The following is a 21,240-nucleotide window of genomic DNA, read 5'->3' as shown; positions in this document are numbered from 1 at the left end:
ATTTACGTCTATTGCTGTCTGACTAGATGTTCATTAATGTGCACTGTCCCTGTCAAATAAATAAATAAAGTGATCCAAGGTGTCATTCTTTATTTTTGTAATAGCAAATAATAGTAAATATGTAAAGCTAAGAGATTTCTGGCGTCTTCTGTGTAAACACAACACTGAAATTGTTTTACCTTTTCAGCTGATATGGTAAATCTGTTAGATAACAGTTGTCTGTTTTGACACTCTTTTAGCTCTGCTTTTGGTCTCCACTTCCTAGACTGCTAGGGTTTTTAGCAGCTAGATGTTGCTATAAATTCATGGGTTAATGACTAACTTTGTCTGTCGTAATGTACGATGGGTCAGTAATATTTTTATTCAGTGACAACAGCTGCACATTACTGCTAAAAACAAGGCTGATGAGAGGGAGACTGAAATAAAACGTAGGAAGCTGTATACCAGGTGGGTTTGTCACATCGAGCAAACCCATATACATACACATAGTCATGCGATCCATAAATTGAAATAAAACTATAGATTATGGCCACTTTAAGTATGAGGGTCTCAAAAATTCATTCATTCATCTTCTGTAACCGCTTGTTCCTGTGAAGGGTCGCGGGGGGGCTGGAGCCTATCCCAGCTGTCATCGGGTGAGAGGCGGGGTACACCTTGGACAGGTCGGCACTCTATTGCAGGGCTAACACAGAGAGACAGACAACCATTCACACTCACAGTCACACCTACGGCCAATTCAGAATCACCAATTATCCTAATGAGCATGTCTTTGGACGGTGGGAGGAAGCCGGAGTACCCGGAGAGAACCCACGCAGACACAGGGAGAACATGCAAACTCCACACAGAAAGGCCCCAGTCGGCCGATCTCAAAAATCATTCAAATAATACAGACCTCATTGGAGACGTCCACCACAAGATTGTCTTCGCTCTTGTCTCCATCACTGTCCTGAGGAGCAAAGAAGACACACGAACGGTAAGATATAACATTTCTCACTGTACATTAAGATAAGACTATTTATTTTCTCTAACACCCACAAGGACACACAGCGCACTGTATGTGAACATGGAGAACGAAAACGCGCACACAAGTGCACACACACACACACACACACAGATCGATATGTCAATTTCACTGTCTGCTCTCTGCTTCCTTCTGTCCTGCATGCAACATTTAACACAGAGATACCATATATCACATATTCTCACCAAACATCTCCTCTATACAAACACTGTTTCAACCTCTTTCACACAAACACACACTCTCTTCCTCCATGGCACATTTTTGCTCTTCGCCTAGACATCTCTCTATCTCTCTATGTCTTTTTTTTTTTTTTTTTTTTTTGCTGGGGTGAGAATGATTGCACTTAGTCACCATGGTAACAGCGCTTTGATGTGATCTGATGGTCTGATATTTCTACTGACATCAGTGTGGAGTGACATCAGTACATAATTATGCAGAGCCAAAACAGGACAATGTCTACAACCTATTCATAGAACCAAAATAGGAAAACAGTCGGCGAGGGAGGGAAGAGTGGAAAAGAGGTAAAGGGAGAAAGAAAATAAAAAATGAGTGGCGGCATAAAAACTGAAAGGGAAACAACGAGAAGGCAGCAAAGAGAAATTGAGAAACGGCGTTAAAGAGGCAGAGAGAGACGAGATATACAAGAGCAAAAGGCAAACAGAGAGAAATGGGAGGTGTAATACGGCTTGACAGACAGAACGAGAGGAAAAACATTCAGAAAGTGGAAACTATCTGTGCTCGTTCTCGCTCCGAACTAATGGGAAGATTTGGACTGTTGTTGTTGTTGATGCCAAACTGATTTAGCTGGAGGCCGTCTTGCACAGACAGACTCCCGTTGTCAATCAATCCTCCAGACTGCAAACACATAGCCATCTAATTCATTACAGCTATCTGCCTTGGCCGTCTCTCTTCTGGCATTACATCGCCTCTGGCTGCTTGCTCTTCCCCATCGGACCCATCCAAACCAAACACAACTCTAATTGGCCAGGGGCCCCCGACCCCCGCGTGGCCCGTAATGTCATAGACAATGTTATATGCACACACAAACACACACACACAACAGCAACACAGCTTCTCACAGGGACTTCCTGACATCTTGAGTACATTTATGTTTCTGTTTTCCTCCAAATGATGCATATGTGCACGCAAATTAAAAGCATTTAAGTAGAGTTATGAGCTGTGTGTTTATTGCTGATTTACAGGTTGACTTTAAGTTTATTCTTCAGTTTTTATAGATCCTCTGCAGGCATTTTTGCCTTAACTCAATATTGCAGTCTTGAGAGACGGACTATGGAGTCAGAAAAAAATAAAAAAAATGTATCAGACAATGTAGAAATATAAAATATGAATAAACTAAAGTATCCATATGTAAATAAAAATAATAATAATATAAAGAGAAATACATATGTAAATAACGTAATGTGGAAATACAAATAAACATATATTATTATTTATGTTTTTAATATGTTTAATTCTTGCGTATAAAGTTTTATTTGTGGTTTATGTGTGTTGCTGCAACTCAGCTTCCTCGTAGGCATCATTTAAGGCTCGGTTAATCTCAAACGCACAAACACTTACATAGGAGTGCGGCGCGAGGGACTCTTTGTCGTCACAGCGCCTCCTCTTGGCCTCAGCTCCTCCTTGCGAGGAGGAGTAACCTCCTGACGGGCCCTGGCGCTCCTCAGCGGGCTGGCTGTCTGTCGATGACACCGACTTACTCTGGAGAAAGACGAGGACACAAGCAAAAGCGTGAACACACAAACAGTATCTCACATTATCAGTCACATCAACATCAACTTTTTACAAACCCAGCACAGTAAAACACATATACACACACACATAGAGTTCTGCCAATGTACAGGTAATGGTGTGGAGAAACACAAATACACGTTCACTCTGCAAACAGAAGCTCAGGTAAGGACAAGGAACAGCACACTGAACGGCACCATAAAAACACACAGGATAACATTAAGCACTCACACAGTGAGAACAGCACACGTAAGCACAGGTTAAGGCGTCGTCATAGCAGCACACAGGACAGCTTATAAAGCTAATTAGTGCTCTCCTCTCGACACACCAGTCCTCGTGTAAAATATGACTCTCATTATTGGGCAATAAAGCTGTGCAGGCACATTTACAATGCAGCCTGTCCTGGTGCTCAGCACTCAGAAAGCCCGATCAAAGCACTGTGCCGTTTTTGCATCGGTGCAGGGGCCAGAGGTTCGACGAGGGCCACTTGTTATCTCTGTCCCCCTGTGGGGAGGACAAGAACAGCGAGGGTTTTTACACACCAGTGAGTCACACAGGAAGGGGCCCATGGGAATGACAGGAAGGAGCACAACAGAGGAGAGGAGAAACCACACAATGGACCTCAGTGCAGCTCAACAAACTTCCCTCTCTTCTTTCTCCGACTCCTCCACCTTTTTCACTCTTTTAAAATTCTGACATGTTTCACCAGTGTGTGGCTCTGTGATAAATGCCAATTGATATGCATCACTCCCCCGCCTCGCCTTGCTCCCCTCCTTTCCTGAATGCTGTAATGCTTGGCTAAGTTCAATACAAACCTCAACTCACTCATGAGAGAAATATTTTCCTGGTGGTGCTCGACAATCACCATTGTGTTTAGCAATTAAATTATGCTAAGGATTTCATTGCGGATGGAGAGCTGCGGAGGGAAAGTGAAGCCGGCAGGGCTCTTAAATCATTTTCATTTCATATTAAAAGCCAGAACAAAGACTTGCTGGTATTTTTTAACAGCATTCTCCTACTTCTTCAGCTTCAGTTTTTCTTTCTTTTCCTTTTTCAATTTTCACCCCCCTCACACCTACACACTATTGTGTTCCTGCCGCTTTTCTAGGAGGTCACATAGGTCAGACGGCAAAATGGTGGCGTGATGAAAGAAAGTCCAGTAAAAGGAAAACTATAATGTCATAACTGCTTCCTGCCTTCCCATCGTCTATGGTGGACAGAATGGGTTTTCATTAGGAAAAGGTACAGCACTAAAGGAAAATGAAGCTAAACATTACATTACCACAGCTTGGTCAGTTATGGACTGTTCATCCATTCAGGGTGAGCAACATTTCAGTTTTCTGGAACAGTGATTTTACGTCACTGCAGCAACGCAGTGGTGCAACTTTATGTTTAATATTAACTGTGCTCTGGATTCTGTTGGGAAACATCTAAATGAAACGGTTATCAGTGGTATGTCACACTGACCTCAGATATTTAAGAACCTCTGCTCTAGTTATTCTATGAATCTTATGGGAGTTTCTATTATTTATTCTGACTTTTGAGTTTTTACAGACGCTGCAATGTTTTTGGGCAATAATTGCCATTATCTGGGTTATAATCCTTTCACTTGTTCTGCAAGTCTTCCCAGATTAGCAGAACATTTGTGGTGCTCACATGCAAACTGTTGCTTGTTTATCCTTTAGCTCAATTTGTACGTTCTTCACTGATACCAGTGAAATGTTTAGAGCTCGCATAGTTACTGTGATGTGGAAAACCTGGCGAGGCTCAAGGTTGATGGTGATGAGCAGCTATTGTGCTGGTGTTCAGTTGTGCTACTCCTGGCTGAGCTCCAGCAACACACGGTATTTCTTTTTTTCTAGAGGCCACTTTACAGTGCGTCTCCATTTCCCTCAGTTTATCACTGTCACACATGCACACACAGCGAAATGTGGGTGTAGAGAATGCTTATATCAATGTACGCACACACACACACACAACTACTCACCCTGCTGGGTGCTCCCTCTGGGTTTGGGGGAAGAAAAAGAAGGAAAGAGAACAGAGTAGAGAAAGAGAGAGCGATAGAGATGAAAAAGGGGAAAAGAAAGAAAGACGTCAGTCCTGATAATAATAACAACAGTCCACATTGAGCCAAGGTTAGGCTGAGCTACGACGGCTCCTCTCTAATAAAGATACAAACGTGCTATTGTGCCTGAGTGTCCTCTCCCCCCTCTATCTTTTTTTTTTTCTGTTCCCCAAGCAGACAAAGCTGGCTGTCTTCCCCTGCTGCCTCTTTCAACGCTCGCTATCTTTTCACTCATTCTTCCTCTCATATGTAAGAACAGAAACACACACAGCTGCAGACATGCATAAGCTCTTACACAGATGCTTAACACGACAATATGAAGGCATTGATCTCTCTATCACTCTCCCTTTCTACTCTCACTGATTCCCTCTCTTTTTTTTTCTCTCTCTCTCTTTCCTAGCTCTCGTTTTATTCATGAGAAAGTCTCTCTTGGCTCGATGCCTGAAACAGAGCACAAAGATAAGATATTCTATCGGGGTGAATGGAAGTTCACGGGAAGAAAGCGTTTCTTCCGCATTTACTCAAGCGCCATGAATATATCTGTCCATATTATGACAGCAATCTAAACAAGAAAGTTCAAATACAGTCCAAAAGGTGATATTCTGTACAAATTACAAAAAAAAGCTTCCTGCCACAGATGATGCATTGTATTACTTTACATGTTATGTGGTCTAAAATGATCAATTCCTTATGGTGCAGCTGTCTCTCCTCTGAATATGTGTGTCAATTCCAGTATAAAATTAATTAACTTGAAGTAAACACCAAAAAGCACTAATGTAAACGCTGAAATACAAACATTTAGGGAGAAGCTAATAATTCCTGCACGTCTGATATCTGAAACTTGCATTCTGGATAATTTCCCAGAGCCTTTTGCTCTTCCTCGGCTTGCGCCGAACATGCTAAACATCTTCTCAAAATGTTCAATAGCATCATTGATTTTCAATAAACAAACATTTTGTGTACGCCGACCTTGAACAAAATCAAGTACACTGATTTTTCACAGTAGAACAATTATGGTACACTTCAGTGCTGCAGGGAGTTTAAGGGAAACAAAAACATCCACATTAACCAACAAAATCTGAAGGGGTGTGATAAAAACATACTGTGTGTTTGGGTCTTGGGCTGATACTGCCTAAAAGTTTCAATATCAGAAAATAGTGATATTCTGGAGCTTATTTCCAGAGGTTCAGACAATGTTTGCTGTAATTATACATATTTCTTTCCTGTAAGAGTTACAGAGTTTTTCTTCCGTTCTTTAATCCAGTTTAATAAACAATATTGAGGCTCTGAAGTTCTTTACCTCTGAGATGTTCCGGGTCAAGGTGGTTTCGCTCATCTTTGGAGGCAAGGTGTGCTGAGACCCCCAAGGCCCCGGTCAGTGCCAGAAGCCCTGAGCCCCCTGCACCCAGGGACAGGCCTGACGGGTGTGGCGTCAGGGGGATGCCAGGGGCGTGGTGAGACAGGTGCTGGAGCTGCTGCTGCTGTGGCCACAGGGAAAGAAGAAAGTGGGGAGCGAGGGAGCAAAGGGGAGGGGAGGTAACATACAAGGGGAGTGGGTGGTTAGAAAAGACAAAGTAAAAAGAACAAAGTGACAGAGAATAAACGAGAAGGAAGGGGTTAGGGGAAGGGAGTGTTGTGGTTTGAAAAAGGGGGGAGTGAGAGAAACATGAGAAAGGGAGAAGGTGAATGTAATGAAATCCACACGGAGAGCTCGACAGTGAGAGAGGAAATTAAGATGAAGGCAGATAGGAGGTGAAAGAGATTAGTGGATTAAGAGGTGAGAGAGACGGACACCAAGGACGAGAAAGAGGAAAAGGAAAGAAGGCAATTGATTGGTTAGGATACAGAGGGAAAGTAAAGGCAAGAAGTGAATGAATGAAAGAAGGAGAGTTGTTGAAAAGAGAAAGATATTCAGGCAATGGGATTTATTATGAATGAAAGGCAGGAGAAGGAAGAGGCAGAAAGGGGTCGAGGGAAGTCAAAAGATGAGGAGAAAAAGGAGGAAATCATTGAGGAAGCAGTGAAAAGTGAAGGAGAATTAGAGCAACAGAGGAAGGACGGTAGAGGGAGAGTAAATGAGTGCAGGAAGAAAGAAAGGAAAGTGTGCAGCAGAGAGAGCAAAAGATAAGACATTAAAAAAAAAAAAAAAAAACACAATGGGAGAGGAGAAACGAGGACACAGCCGAAGTAAGACGAAGAGAATGATAAAAGATTATGGGAAAATCCAAAAAGCAAATGAACACAGAGAAGAAAAAAAAAAAACAGAGGAAGAGGGGAAAGATGAGGATAGAGAGAGAGAGAGAGCAAAGGAGCAGCTACAGATAAAGAAAGGCTATTATCCTGAGGGGAGCATTATGGTGTTTTTTCGTGCGCTGTTTTGTCAAGCCCGGCGTATTAGACACACGTACACACACAGAAACGCACACCTTAGAGACGGCGGTGTTTGTAGTGCTGAGAGGAACAAAGGGCTTTAAGTAGACAGTAATGTGATCAGTGCTCTGACAAGCTGCGGAAAGCCCCGTCTACTACAGGACTCAGGAGCATCGCAGTGTGAGGACACACGCACACAGACCACAGCATGTATATAATATGATGTTGAGGTTGGTCAGATGATTGTGCACTGTTACGTGTGCAGAAAGGTTTCATTATGGTGTGTTGGTCTGTGTGGTACCTCCATTTTAAACAGTTACAGCTACCGCATAAGAGTATCATGTTAATGTGCTTGCCTGTGATTTATCGAGTTGGACCGGCTACTCCAAAACTCTTTTAGTTAGCCATAAGTTACCCATTACTTGTAAGTAGTTACCCATTACTCTTTAAGTAAATGAGAGCAGTGGTTCATTACATCTTTGTATATCCTACAAACAGGCAAGTAAAGTGGGACAAGAAATAGCAGATGCAGCTACAAAAACACCTTTAGTGAATTTAATACGGCAAGATAAACACCTGCATGGTGGGTGGATGCCATGCAGCTTAATATCTAAGTCTTTTGAAGTGAAGACATTGGCACACTGAACTGAGATATGTCAACAAACACCCCTTTAATTTGTTTGTCTTTCTTTGATAGGTTGGTGGTAGAGAGAGGCAGGAAGTAATCGGGTGAGAGAGAAGGGAAGACATGCAGAAAAGAGTTTGCGGGCTGGAATCGAACATGCGTGTCAACGGGGAGGCCTGTAGTTTCTAGAGAGTAATCTTGAAGATTTCACGCTAAATAAATGTCATTTAAGTAAGACAGTATCTACATGTGAATGAAATACAACAATGCTCACTGATCAAAGCACTGCAATATTTCTATATTTGCATTATAGAGAACAGGGTGTATCAAATTACAGCTAATGTAATCTCTATAAACACGTATCTGGATATGAATGCTAAATCGTTGTCAGATGGGGCCAGGGACAGCGGCTAATGGGAACTGAGCCTTTCCTACTGCTGCAGCTTCACAGTAAAAGCATTTCACTGACAAACCATGTGTTGACTCGAAGCAGTCACAGGAAATTCTGCGCTGTGCAGCTATCACTCGTCAAAATGAGTATATAATAAATTCTCGATTTCTTCTTTTATCAATCAGTGAAAAATATTTTGAGGGAGTTGTGGCACAAAGATTGAGCCGCCACTTTGAACTGGTGGATGAGGAGCTGCAGGCAATGTGCAGCACAGCTCTAATTCCTCAGTGAGGTAACCTACTCTTTTCTCTTAGCCCTGCTGCTAAACCTCACGGTTTATGACAGAATGATGGTATCTTAATCTACATATTTATGAATGAATAACACATTAATTATACTTTTTTTTGTTCATTCTTTCTCAGTTGATGTGTTTGTGTGATAAATAAAGGTGACTCACCCCGATAATGGCGTTGAGTTCAGCCATAGTGACCTGCTTGGCCCTCTCCACGGCTTGGACCACCTGTTGCTGATGCTACACGTATGCACACGTACAACAGAAAGTAAAAAACAAGGAAAGGTTAGACTGTATTATCATCAATGATCTACATTACCATATGCAATGTAAACATAATGTACAGTATAAAGCATGTACAGTCAGTGAAAACAGGAGGAACATTACATTGGCCAGACTTGAAAGAGGGGTTGTAAATACGAACGTCTGGGTTGGGCAACCATGCGTTCACACAACCCAAACACAGACAGAAAGCCACACAAACAGAAGCGCACGTTCTGCAGCCGGGCACGCACACAGATGTGTGTGCACGTCCACACACGTACCGAGCTCCGCACTAACTAAAATCTCAGCGCTGTTTACTCAAAACCCCAATGTAATCAGTCACACAAACGCAAACATACATGTGTGCGACAGCGCTTGCACACATCCACACGCAGAGACACAGAGTGTCAATATTGATCAAACTGACAGAGCTGTGACCTTGCTGTCTCCAGGTAGCACATTCATCAGCGCACGCTCACACTTGCAGACAAAAAAGAAGCGTGGCGTGAGGTGAGCACACACACACTTACAGGGTGAAATAAAGCTAATAGAATTAGTTCTGTTGTCTTGCCTGGAGTCAGAGCAACAACGCAACAATACAGTTAACTAAAATAATCTGTCTCCTTTAATTTATTTAGGTTTTATTGAGCAGATGTGAATCAAACACACCTTTAAGAAGTGATTAATGGAAATAAGACACACTTGGAGAAATACTGATAATGTGGCTGAATGATAAAAGCACTTAAAAGGAAGATTAAAAAAAAGTCTTAAAGGCTTTTTCATGAAATACTGCACAGCTTACTCCAGCTCCTTACTGACAACCTTGTATTGTTTCCCTTGGATAGCTCATTTAGTACAAAATCACAGGAGCATATATGAAGGTAACACATCTTAACTTTCCCGTTGCCTCAAAGATCAGCTGACAGTGAGCGCAGCCACAGCTCCTTCTTCAGAAATCAAACCAGCTTCACATACATTCAGCATTTAACTGAATGTTCATTTATTCCATAATTAGCCAGTTGTTTTTGGTTAACTAATACATCATTTGTTGGTTAATTCGCTTTTTTTTTCTCTTTTTGTCACAAACACAACAGACAGGAGTAATTTCCTTCAGAAACAATTGACCGCACAACACTGAAAGCTAATGAGCTGCGCTATTATCAATATGTATGCTTCTGAAGTGTTTTAATGTGTGTATGATTTGTATCAATTAACACTTTCACGCAGCAATTTAGAACAACATTGCGGGAATGTCTTTTAAAATGACTTTCTATCTATGATATAGTCACATTTTTTATGGCTTGGCCTGTGGTGTGAGTGGCTGTCTCCTAGCTTGTGTGGGTGCATATTTTGTGTACACGCGTAAGTGTGTCTGGCAGCAGCGACTCTTACCTCTTGAGAGAGGAAAGGGATGATCTGAGCACAGATGGCACTGAGACGCTTGACAATCTCCGCCTGCGATGGAAAGAGAGAGGGAGAGAGAGAGAGAGAGCGGGAGACAGACGGAGAGGGAAGGAGATATATAATCGTGTTGCATATTGTAAGAGCGTAAGTACACAATGAACACGGAGCATATGATACACCTTTACAGCACATTGAGCCTTCGCTGCATTTTAACGCCTTCGTAATGAGCGAGGAGTTACTCTGTGGGACTCTGCGAGAGGAGAAAACGTTGGGGAGTGTGGGAGTGAACGGCAGAGGTGGAATCGGTGGCGGTGGTGGCATTAGAACGCCAGTCGTCATCTTCTAGCACCTTCAAACTTTGGTCTCAGAAACATACAAAATAACAAGCACACACTCACAGAGCAAAAAGCCTCTGAGAATTTCCCCCTCTGCATTGGTCACAGTTCGGTGACATTACTTTTGTCCATTTCCTAAAACTCAGAAATTCCTAAAAAAAAAAAAGCTTTCTCTTGGTCCGGAAATATTGAATAACATCTTCTCTTTCTTCGATTGTGCACCCATTCACACAAACCACATACTCATTCTCGGAATACAGTCGCCTAAACGCAAAACCACATAAAAACAAAAGCACACAGACACACACACACACACACACACTCTGGCTGTCTCTCTCACACACAAACACACACTGATCCTCTGCGGTGTGTCTAATTCTATCTGTCTGAGTGCCCTCAGCCTCATTTTGTTCTCTTCTTCACTCAGCCATTCTCTCTTTTTCTACAACAGCTCTCACACTGAGCCATTATTACCCTATTCATCCTCTTCCTCCCATCCCACTCCCCCGTCTCTCTTTCTCTCATCTCCCTCCCGTCCCTCGCTCGCTTTGTCTGATTTTCTCCCATCTTTCTATTTTTCCGTATTATTTCCTTTTTCTCTATTATAATTTGTACTCCCCTCTTTTTCCCAGATACACCTTTTCTTCCTCTGTAACGTCAGTCACTCTCATCAGCCTTTTCCCCTTTGCTACTCTGCCGTCACACTTTACCATGCACAGAGTTATATATATTTTTTTCAGTTTTTCTTTCCATCTACTGCTCTTGCGTTCTCTCTTTCTCTCTGCATCACTCCATCCTCACTAACACATGTTCCCAACACTTGAGGATGCTGGCGAAAGGGGAAATGCGCAGCAGTGCAATGGCTCTACAGAGCCATATACCCCACCATACAAAGGCTCTCTCACACACACAGAATCAGCCAGCCTGTCAGTTATAGTTACCGCTCTCATCATGACTTCATAAACAAGCTCTCAACAGACACACAGATCTGCTCCAAGGACAGACGCAGCCTCGTCACATCATGCATGTGTCCGTGAACGCGTATGTGTGTGTAAACTCCGCTGTGCCGACCGCAAAGAGTGAGAAAGAGAGTGTTGCCTATGTGAAACTTTTATTTTTATGTCATTTGAGTTTTAATTCAATTTCTTATATGTCAAACTTCAAAATATGCATATAAGATAAGATAAGATAAGATAAGATAACACAAGGCAGACAATGCAAACTATATAAAAGTAAATACGTTATGGTACAAAAATATTTACATATTGCATCAGGTTTTCCGTAGCTAACCAAAAGCTGAAAGAACCAACTGATGTAAAGAGAGGCTTGAGGTGGTAAGGAGGCTTAATATACATACTGACATTCATGAATATCATGAATAAAACAATCTCCAATAGGAGTTGCACCAAGTGTTCCACAAAAGACAGACAAGACATTTATATATACATATAAATATACATACGCGCATAGTGTGTCTACAAAAAGAGTATATGATAGTATATATATATATATATATATATATATATATATATATATATATACACACACGAGTTGTCCTCCCCTCACATGACATAGGCACCTATTCCCCTCTTATATGATTCAGAAAATGGCCCCAGACCTGATAAAATTTCCCTTTGTTGTCATTCAACCTTGCTATCATCAGTTCATAGGAGGTATTATCCGTCATCAGCTTAAACTGGTGAAGAATGATTCTAGCTGCAGTGATGCTTTTGATATTCCTGGTGGTAACTCTGACCTTTCTCAGCAGGCAGAGTTGAGGGGATTCTAGTAGAGCTTTTCCAAGCCATGCACCCAATTTTCCTATAACCTCTTTCCAGAAAGGAAAAACCAATGAGCACTCCCACAGTGAGTTAAGAAGATACCTGCCTGAACATTACTCTTCCAACACAGGTTGTTCTGTATCAAGCCCATTTTGTGGAGCCTTATTGGCGTACACTAATACCTGTGAATAATTATATAATATGTGAATCCTATGTGAAACTTTTAGTACTTTAAACCCAAGGTAATCAGATCTGCTGGATTTCATGGGCAAGTAAAACAAGGCACTCATACGGTGGCGGCCTGCATATAGTCCGTACTGTCATTCTTGACAGGCGCCTGCAGAGCCTAACAATGGTGCATGAGCTTTATTAACACTAACAGGCTCCCGCTAGAGCAGATCTGTCCAACATCACAATGGGTCTGGAGGAAAATTTGATCAATAAATTGCTCAACAATCGATTGCTGACCAGTAATCGGTGACAAACTCTGCACATACATGGCATACTTTCATATACTTCCATCTAGTTTGAATGAACTGCCCTTCTCCTGTTACATCTCTGCATCTACCAGATAAGCCTCCCACCAAACAACAGGTTGCGCTCTTCCCACAGATCAAATGAGATGACCTGGCTCAGTTTTGGCCAGAAAAAAAAGAGCTGATCGGGGCTGATGGTGGACTATATGTCTGAACTGGCCTGAACGTGGTTGGTCGATGAAGGTGCCTTCGTTTGCCGTTTCTAAAGGTGGCAAAACTTTGATTGAAAGCTGCTGTGTGCATAAACTTAACTTGACGGATACAAAGGAAGATTAAGAGTAAAAGAGAATAAAAAATACAAAGAAAGAAGACATTTTGCTTGAAAACTTTGATCATATAACAGCAGCCCAAAGAAGATGATCAATAAGTAATAACTCTTTCCTGTGTGACAACAGAAGAAAAATCAGACTGTTTCCATTGCCTTGGCAACTACAATAACATCCACAAATACACACTCTTTACATCAAAGTGATGAGTTAACTGACTCCAAAGTAACCGTATATATATATTTCTGATACAGATGAACTGAAAGTAAAACATGAACATTGAACAGTGAGTTAGCGCTCAGTGTTTAATTTGCTATAAATGTATTGGGGTTTTACTGCTGTGCAAGGCAAATGCAGATTAAGCTTCCTCAAACTGCTTGGAGCTGCAACGTTGGGTGTTAACAGCCCAATATGAACAACCCTTTCATATTATACTGATGTGTTTTCATATGAGTTTATTATTAATAATATTGTATTTTACTATAACAAAAATAATTGAATATAAAATTGATTATTTAGTTCACACTTCATAAATGCGGAACTCAAGCCAACAAATGGTTGAAGGGTCAATTTCAACACCACAGCAGCATCCCACTAACTCCTGCTGAGAGGCAGTAGGTGTTATGAGCACAAGACACCAGTAAGACAATGAGTTTTACTATTGAATGAGCCGGGCTGAGGCGGGCCGGGCCGGGCCAGGTGTCACAGACAGCACAACACAGTCTCGTTCCACAGCTCGGCCAAAGCACAGCCACCGGGGAGTACTGGCAAAGGCTGGCCGGATGGAGGGATGAATGGATGAGTGGATACAAAGGGGAAGAGAGGGGGCTGGTCAATAAACACCTGAGGGCAGATACGCTGCCAGCTGGCATGGAGACCAGCAGAGACACAGAGAGGGAGAGGCTTTGGAAGAAAAAGAGATAAAACATAGGTGAGAGGGGGAGAGAGAGAGAAGAACGCACTGGCTTTTAAATTACAAGAGCAGAAAAATATCCCCCACACATTCTCCTAAACACGGATGAAAAAAACTATGAAGGAAGAAGAAGAAGTGAATTGCAGAACAAGGACAGTCTGTTCCCGAGGTTGTGGTGAATATTAGCCTGTCAGAGCATGAGGGACACACATACACACATGCTAGATGCAAGTGGATGTCTACGTATCAAACACACACACACAGACACACACACAGAAGCAGCCGGTTCAGACTTGCCATCTCATCAGATCTTTGACAGGATGATAATCATAACCGGCGAAACCAACCTGAGACGTGTAAAAAAATAAAAGTGACGCAGTGTTAAAGTCTCTGAAATCTTAAAAATATACCTGCACCAATACTTTGCTTACAAGAGTGTTTTTTCAATTGATTAAGGATCGCGGTCAAGGCAACGGACATCAACCTTCAATCCACATTAAAGAAATGGTAGCAATGCCAGAAACTCACACCCACAAACTCCCAATAAGAGTCACCGGCAGAGACGGCGCATTGTAATCTAGTCTACTATACCAGTTAGTTAGTTAGTTTCATAATGAAGATACCAATTAATGTAAAAATGAACAGATAAAAATCTATGTCTCCATTTATTTAATGCTTCAACAATTGTGGATAGACAATCGCAGAGGATGCTGGCAAGCGACAAGAAGCACACTGTTCACGGGAGAAAGAGAGCGTGTGCATGAGCAATGAGAACACACCCCGTGCGTGTTTGTGTGTGTGTGAGCATGCTGTGTGCGCTCCCAAACACGCACAAGCATGGGTGTGAAAACACTGGATAATATCGAGGCAAAACATAAGAGCCGGATTTGAATTACAGAGAAGTTCACAAAGTAAACAGCTTCAACACAGGAGCCTGCTGCAGGTGGTCGTGTGTGCTGAAAGAAAAAATTATCTGGGTCCGAGCGATCTTTCATTATTATTATTTCTGCAGTATGGGCAGTAGTAGGTGATGCTGTGTTATGTAACTCAAGCATATATAATAAGTATAGATGGTGCAACAGCCACTTTGTTCTTTGACTTGACGTTTTGCTCTTGCATTCAGCTGTCAATCAGGAAGAAATCCAGGTGTGGTAACAGTTTCTTCAACATTTGGCTGAATGGACCAAAACAAGGAAAAAAAGAGTTGCGTTCTTCATAGAAAGTGTAAATCACGGTGCTCGACTGAAAAAACAACTAATTCACCTGAATTTACTTTCCAATTGCTATCGCTAATGCTGCTGCGTGCTCTCCACCTCTCTCTCCACCCACATGTTTAACCCAAAGTGCAAATGCAACACGTTCTTGCCTCATCTGTGGAGGCTGTCAACAGGCATTCTGGGAAATGTAGAAAGTGACTGAAGCTGAAATAGTCGAGACAGGCAGGTAGACGAGGCGGTGGGATGTAAAAACCCCACTAAAAAAAAAAGAACATGATAACAATTTGAAAGCGAGCATTCACAGACTGATGGCGTATCAGTGTGTCATTGTTTCTTTAAATAATGAGACAGTGTGATTGTTCAAAGACAAAGGCTGTTTCAGACGGACGGGGTGTTACTGGAATAAGATCTGCCCCCCCCCCCTCCCAGGTGTTTTTCTTGGAATGACATGACATCCTTCGTAAAGCAACTGGATCAAACAGGCAGACTTGTAAGAGATAAAGCGTGATGTACGGACGCTCATGCATGTCTTCTGATGAAGCCCAGAAACACAGATGAAGTCAAACAGAGAACCGAAGTGACAGAAAACAAAGTCGTGTTTTTCCTCGCGCACTTTTCGCACTTGACATTAAAGCGAACTTGAACCGGAGCAACAGGGAAGCCGCTTCCCTGTGAAAGATCAGCATTGTATTTGGTCTCCCAGCATGTCGGCGAGCAACAGTGGCTGCGTTCATGCTGCCAATAAAGCTTGGTGAATTTGAATGTGATGAGCGTGGGCTGAGATTGGCAAAGGAGGAGGAAGATGGTGCCCAGTGTGTTCTGGCGGTGCCAGCTGTGCCAGCCTCTGAATCTCACAATGACAGAGCAGGCCATTTTCACGTACGGGTGTGTGCGTGTGTGTGTGTGTGTGTGTGTGTGTGTGAGATATCCCTCTACTCACAGTAATTGCTCTCAACAAACATCTCATAGCTCCTGTTCTGTTGCTATCCCTAGCACCTACCTCTTGCTCATTACTGGAATAGCAGTAGCAGGTTTGAGTCCCTTGACATCAGTCGGCGAAAATAAGAAGAATCCAGTTGCAACAGACAATTTCAAAGTGAATGCATTCCACAGTGTGAATGTAATATTAATGGGGGGGGGAAGACGCAGTCGACTTCACCTTGATGAAAATAAAACTACAAAATGGGTTTTGCAGTGACAAAAAAAAAAAGTGTGCTGATGCTCTGACCCTTTGTACTTCTTATGACTGGAGGATCTTATTTTACTGCTGCGAAATGTGAAATAGCTGTGTGAACGGCAAATAGTCCAACTGTAGCTTGTCAGGATGAAGGCACGGAAGAAGAAGGATGTTAAGCTAGACTTCCGTGTTAATCATAATTCGCATCATAATTTTATCATCAACTACTGTACATGCTTTAAATATTATAAAAGGGATTTTAGACACGTAGACAACTTCCCTTAATTTCAAGAGTCTGTGTGTGTGTACGTATCTCACACACACATAAACCCAGACCTGCAGTTTATCTCGGTCCCCTGCTTTCTAATTGGACTGCTCTCCCCTCTGTCAACAGTTTAAGGTAAATATTTGTAGCCAGTGACGTACTAATCACCTACTGATTGGGGTTGCAGACACAGAGCTGTTCAATGAGAACAACCATTCCTGACTCCTCTCTTCCACCCCAACCCCGCCCCACCTTCCCACCCACCCACCCCCCCGTGCAATCAGCCTTCTTCTTTCTCTGTTCTGCCAGCTCATTTTTACACTTCCACGGTGTCTCCCTCGTTCTCTGTCTGTGTCCTCTCGCTCCATTATCCCTCAGTGCATTTGGCCTTGCTCTTTTGCTCTCTGTGCCCTCCTTCTCTTTCTCTCTCATTTCTCTCCCCTTCTTGCTCCATCTCTCTGCCCTGCTTCTCCCTCAGATCCTCGCTCTCTTTTCTTTTCTTGCTCAGTCTTGTTTTTTCCTCTCTCTGCTCCCTCTCTCTCTCCTCTGGGCAGCATGCCAGCTCCTCTTCCCTGGCAATGAGCCAACTCCTCTCCTCCATTGCGCCTCCTCCTCTCCCTCCCTTCCTCTATCCCCCTTGCCTCTGATTGATGGCCCCTCTATTCTGGAAGGAGAGGAAGGGAAACAGAGAGAGGGAGAGGGAGAGAGGAAAGGGGAGCACTAAAGCACACACACATACGCAGCAGTAAAAAGACTCACACATGTGCATACATGTATGCACACTCAGAAGTGTGCACACATATACAACTACACACAAGTATGCACACAAAAGCCACTGCAAATAGTGGTGCGCACACACACACACACACTAAGCAAAAAGTGTACACAGAAAACCAGTCCAAACAGAGCAGAGGGGAGCGCACACACAGAGCTGTGTGCAGAGCAAGCAGCCTCCCAGCATGAGACCAACAAGCACACACACACACACATGTGCACACACGTCATCCAACACACACACACACACAAAGACACTGATTCAACCTTCAGTGCAGAACCAATACGAGATAGGCAGCGGACCAGGCAGCAGAAACATTTACAATGAAAAATGCGGACAGACAGCTCACTTCTACTCTCTCACAAACACACACACTCAAACATGGAGTCAGAAACATGGACTTACAGTGACTTCACATAAACACATCGGTATGGGTTTAAGGACACTGATGTAAGGCGCCTTTGCTATACACACAGAAACACAGGGATGTTACCATGGGATACAAACTCTGTGCCTCACAGTTGGGGTTATAATTTTATAGTTTTCTGCATCTCTCTCCCTCTCTCTCTTTCTGACTATATTATACACTAAGCTATTAGTCATATTCACACAGTGCCAGCTCACCAGCTTGCACTGACAGACTGCATACGGCTTCAAACTCATGTCGTCCGCAATGCAATCAGACACAAAGTAGCCACAGTAGCAAAGCTGGCTGCACAGTATGCATGCATGAAAATGTATCCACGCACACACACTGACACACACACACACACGAACACTAATGAATGCTGCTGTTGTTGTTGTTGTTATTACACATCTCATAGTTGTTTGCGCCCGAGAGAAGCTGATACAAGCGCACACTGTGGTGCAGGACAACACTGTATTCATGTCTGCTTTATGGCCAAAGGCAGTGCACACACACACACCGAGCGCTGGAACATCCTCATCCTGCGGGGCACATGCATTTCTGAACGGAATTTCATAGCTAATAATTTTTTGAGACGTTTCGCACACAAATGTGAACCTCATGGTGACTGGGAGACTGACATGGTCTTTCCCTCAAGCCATGCTGCAAGCGTGGCCAAAAAGCTTTTCGTCCTTTAACCGTGCATTTCCGACTGTGAATTTGTTTTACCGTTTAAAAACATAATGACTTGCACATATGCTTCTTGTGAGGGTCCCTTCGCACAGCAGCAGATTTCACCTGAATACGTTAAAAGCCACAAGCTGTGCAACTGTTTTTTCCAGTTTAAGCAGTAGCCACAGAGCATGGCACCACATGCACCAACTTTCTCATACATATCACATCACATCACACACACGCATAAGCCAGTAAAGTCTATGAAGCTACCCAGAGCTCCTCTGCCAGTGACAAAGCTATCACGCTAAAAACGCCAGCTCCCTAGAAATCTAATCACTCGTTTTTCTCTCTCACCTCTGTCTCTCAACTTATACTCCATCATTCCTAAAGGGCTATATCACAAACTATCCCGCTCTTTCTCTCTATGCCTCATTATTCACAAATGAGCTCTGTCACACGTGTATGTATAAACACAGATTGACGAGAGGAAGGGAGAAGGGGAAAGAGAGGGAGAGACATCAAAGCTGCACACAGCACAGATGTGACAACATGTGGAAAGAGGGACCGCGTACACCGCCGATCAGAGGGAGAGCGAGCACATACCATAAACACACACACACATAGAAAGCAATTTGACCTCTCCAAAGGCTGTTCTAGTTGACCCACATATGCAGCCTCGTCTTAATCCAGCCTTTTAAATAACACCAAACCGCAACCGTAAGATTATGAACCGACTGGGTGGTGGAAATGAAAGAGGGAAAAAATACAAGGCATATGAGATGGAAAGAGTGAGACTGAGAAAAGGGGCAGAGAAGCCCAATCCTATTATGAACCCGAGCGGTGAGTTGAAGATGAAGGCATCTCTTGCTCGCACTCTCTCCCTTTCTCATTCTCGTTCACTCCCTACCCTCTCCCCGATGAGATGAGGATTCAGGTCACAACTTCAGCCAAATATACCAATCCACACACACACACACACACTCTAAGCGCACACATGTGTGCAAGCACATGCATAAAAACAGCCAGACAGCTCGGGCTAATTAGACAGGAGGATGAGCGCAGGCACACGTTTTTATACGACGCAAGCAGATAAACATTCTCTCTTGTGATCTCCTGCTTGCACTCTCTCTTAATCTGCCTCAGTCCCCTTTCAGTTTTGTGCTTTTTCTCAGTTTATTTTTCTGCTCTGTCTCTTCCCCGTCTTTCTTCTCAGCTTAATTCAAACACATTTTCATCCACTGGCTGCCAAGAAAATGCAAAAATTGTTTGCTTTATAACATGAACTATCACAGAAAAGAGGGCAAAAACCAAAAAAACACACACACATATACTCCCACACCCTCAGCCTCATATGTGTGGTGGTGAAATGAAAGGAGGGAACAGGAAGGAAGGACAGCCAGCTGCTTCATCTGTCCTCAGGAGTCCACAGGGGAAACAGTCTGGCTGCCGAGCATCCTGACTATCAAACACAGCCTCCTATAATATCCTGCCTGGTCTGTGAGCCACGCAGTCTCTTCATCTAGCATTCTCATACAGTATATAAAGGCTATATGTATATTCTCCCTTCCATTGTGTGTGTGTGGATGCGTCTTTTTTACTTGTAGTGCTGTTTATTTTGCTGTAAAAGAAAGAATAAGCTATACGTCACCTTGCTGACTTCTTTTTACTTCAGTGAGTCTTAAAGTTAAGAACACAAACTCCTGCAAGATGGCACACTGGTTTGTGTATGAATTTATGTCAGTTGGCGTTTTACTATTCAATATAATAATTTTTTGTTTAGCCCTGCGATAGTCTGGAGACCTGTCCAGGGTGTACCTTGCTGGGTCATACACGGCTGGGAAAGGCTTCAGCGCCCCCGCGACCCTTTACAGGAACAAGCGGTTACAGAAGATGAATGAATAAACTATGTTTACCGTAACCAAATTCCCAGCTGTTAATTTTCAGGCTTTTATCTCATGTTAATACCGTAAATGGCTTAAAATTAGTAACTAGCTAAAGGTCCACTATCCAGCTCAGGGACACACTGAAACCTTTCACTAATGGAATGCTTGCTCTCACCGCTTGGCCACTTTCCGCATGCTAGCCTGTAAAATTATTATGGAGCATATTCAAAAGCATATCTGACTCTGAGGAAATTTTATTACTGGGTTATTTACACGATAATTTTTTTATTTTTTTTGCAAATAATTATCAGATTGAAGTTTTATTCATAATCAATTAATGTGACATAGCTGTCAGATTTCACAAGCTGCATACTTAGTTCAAGGTAAAACACAGGATTTTCCTTTGCTCGTAACATGAATGATGAGTTTTTAAGATACTTGATGGAACAGTAAGTTCAGTTTTTCAAATGGTGAAGTCACACGAGCACAAACATACAAAAGAGGCAGGAATTATAGGACATTACAGTTTAGTATTACCACTTAAATTACACTTTAATTCAGACTAAATGAACTTGAATGGGGCATTTTGACTGCTTATTTACAGATCTTGCTTTAACTTAATTTCCGTGAATGCAGTAGTCAAAGACTTACTAACATGATGCTATATGGGCTTTGATAGTTAGTATTGTTTGTCCGATGTACAAGGTGTTACATAGACTTGCCCCACCTCCCGTGTTTGACTGGTCCTGAGGGCTCACAGCGGTCTCAGGACCAGGGCCATCTCATAAGGGAGTGTCCCACATTACAAACCTTCAAAACTTACTTCAAGC

General features: G+C 42.7%; 1 protein-coding gene across 4 annotated transcripts in view; it reads right to left on the bottom strand.

Moving 5' to 3' along the window:
- Positions 1-21,240, bottom strand: part of tle2b (TLE family member 2, transcriptional corepressor b) — a 76,460-nt gene that overhangs the window by 16,384 nt on the left and 38,836 nt on the right. For 2 of the 4 annotated variants that reach the window (XM_084548671.1, XM_084548669.1), the window contains exons 5-10: positions 10,170-10,232; positions 8,679-8,753; positions 6,136-6,316; positions 4,758-4,774; positions 2,600-2,740; positions 893-946 (exon numbers count right to left, since the gene is read on the bottom strand). In XM_084548671.1, the coding sequence (XP_084404797.1) occupies positions 893-946; positions 2,600-2,740; positions 4,758-4,774; positions 6,136-6,316; positions 8,679-8,753; positions 10,170-10,232 (531 nt within the window). The remainder of the gene's footprint in view (positions 1-892; positions 947-2,599; positions 2,741-4,757; positions 4,775-6,135; positions 6,317-8,678; positions 8,754-10,169; positions 10,233-21,240) is intronic. The other 2 variants (XM_084548672.1, XM_084548670.1) reach the window with 1 other exon arrangement.

This window comes from Chelon labrosus, assembly GCF_963514085.1.
Source record: "Chelon labrosus genome assembly, chromosome: 7".
NCBI lineage: Eukaryota > Metazoa > Chordata > Actinopteri > Mugiliformes > Mugilidae > Chelon > Chelon labrosus.
Note: the sequence above shows the minus strand (reverse complement) of the source record. Positions and strands in the feature narration are given on the sequence as shown.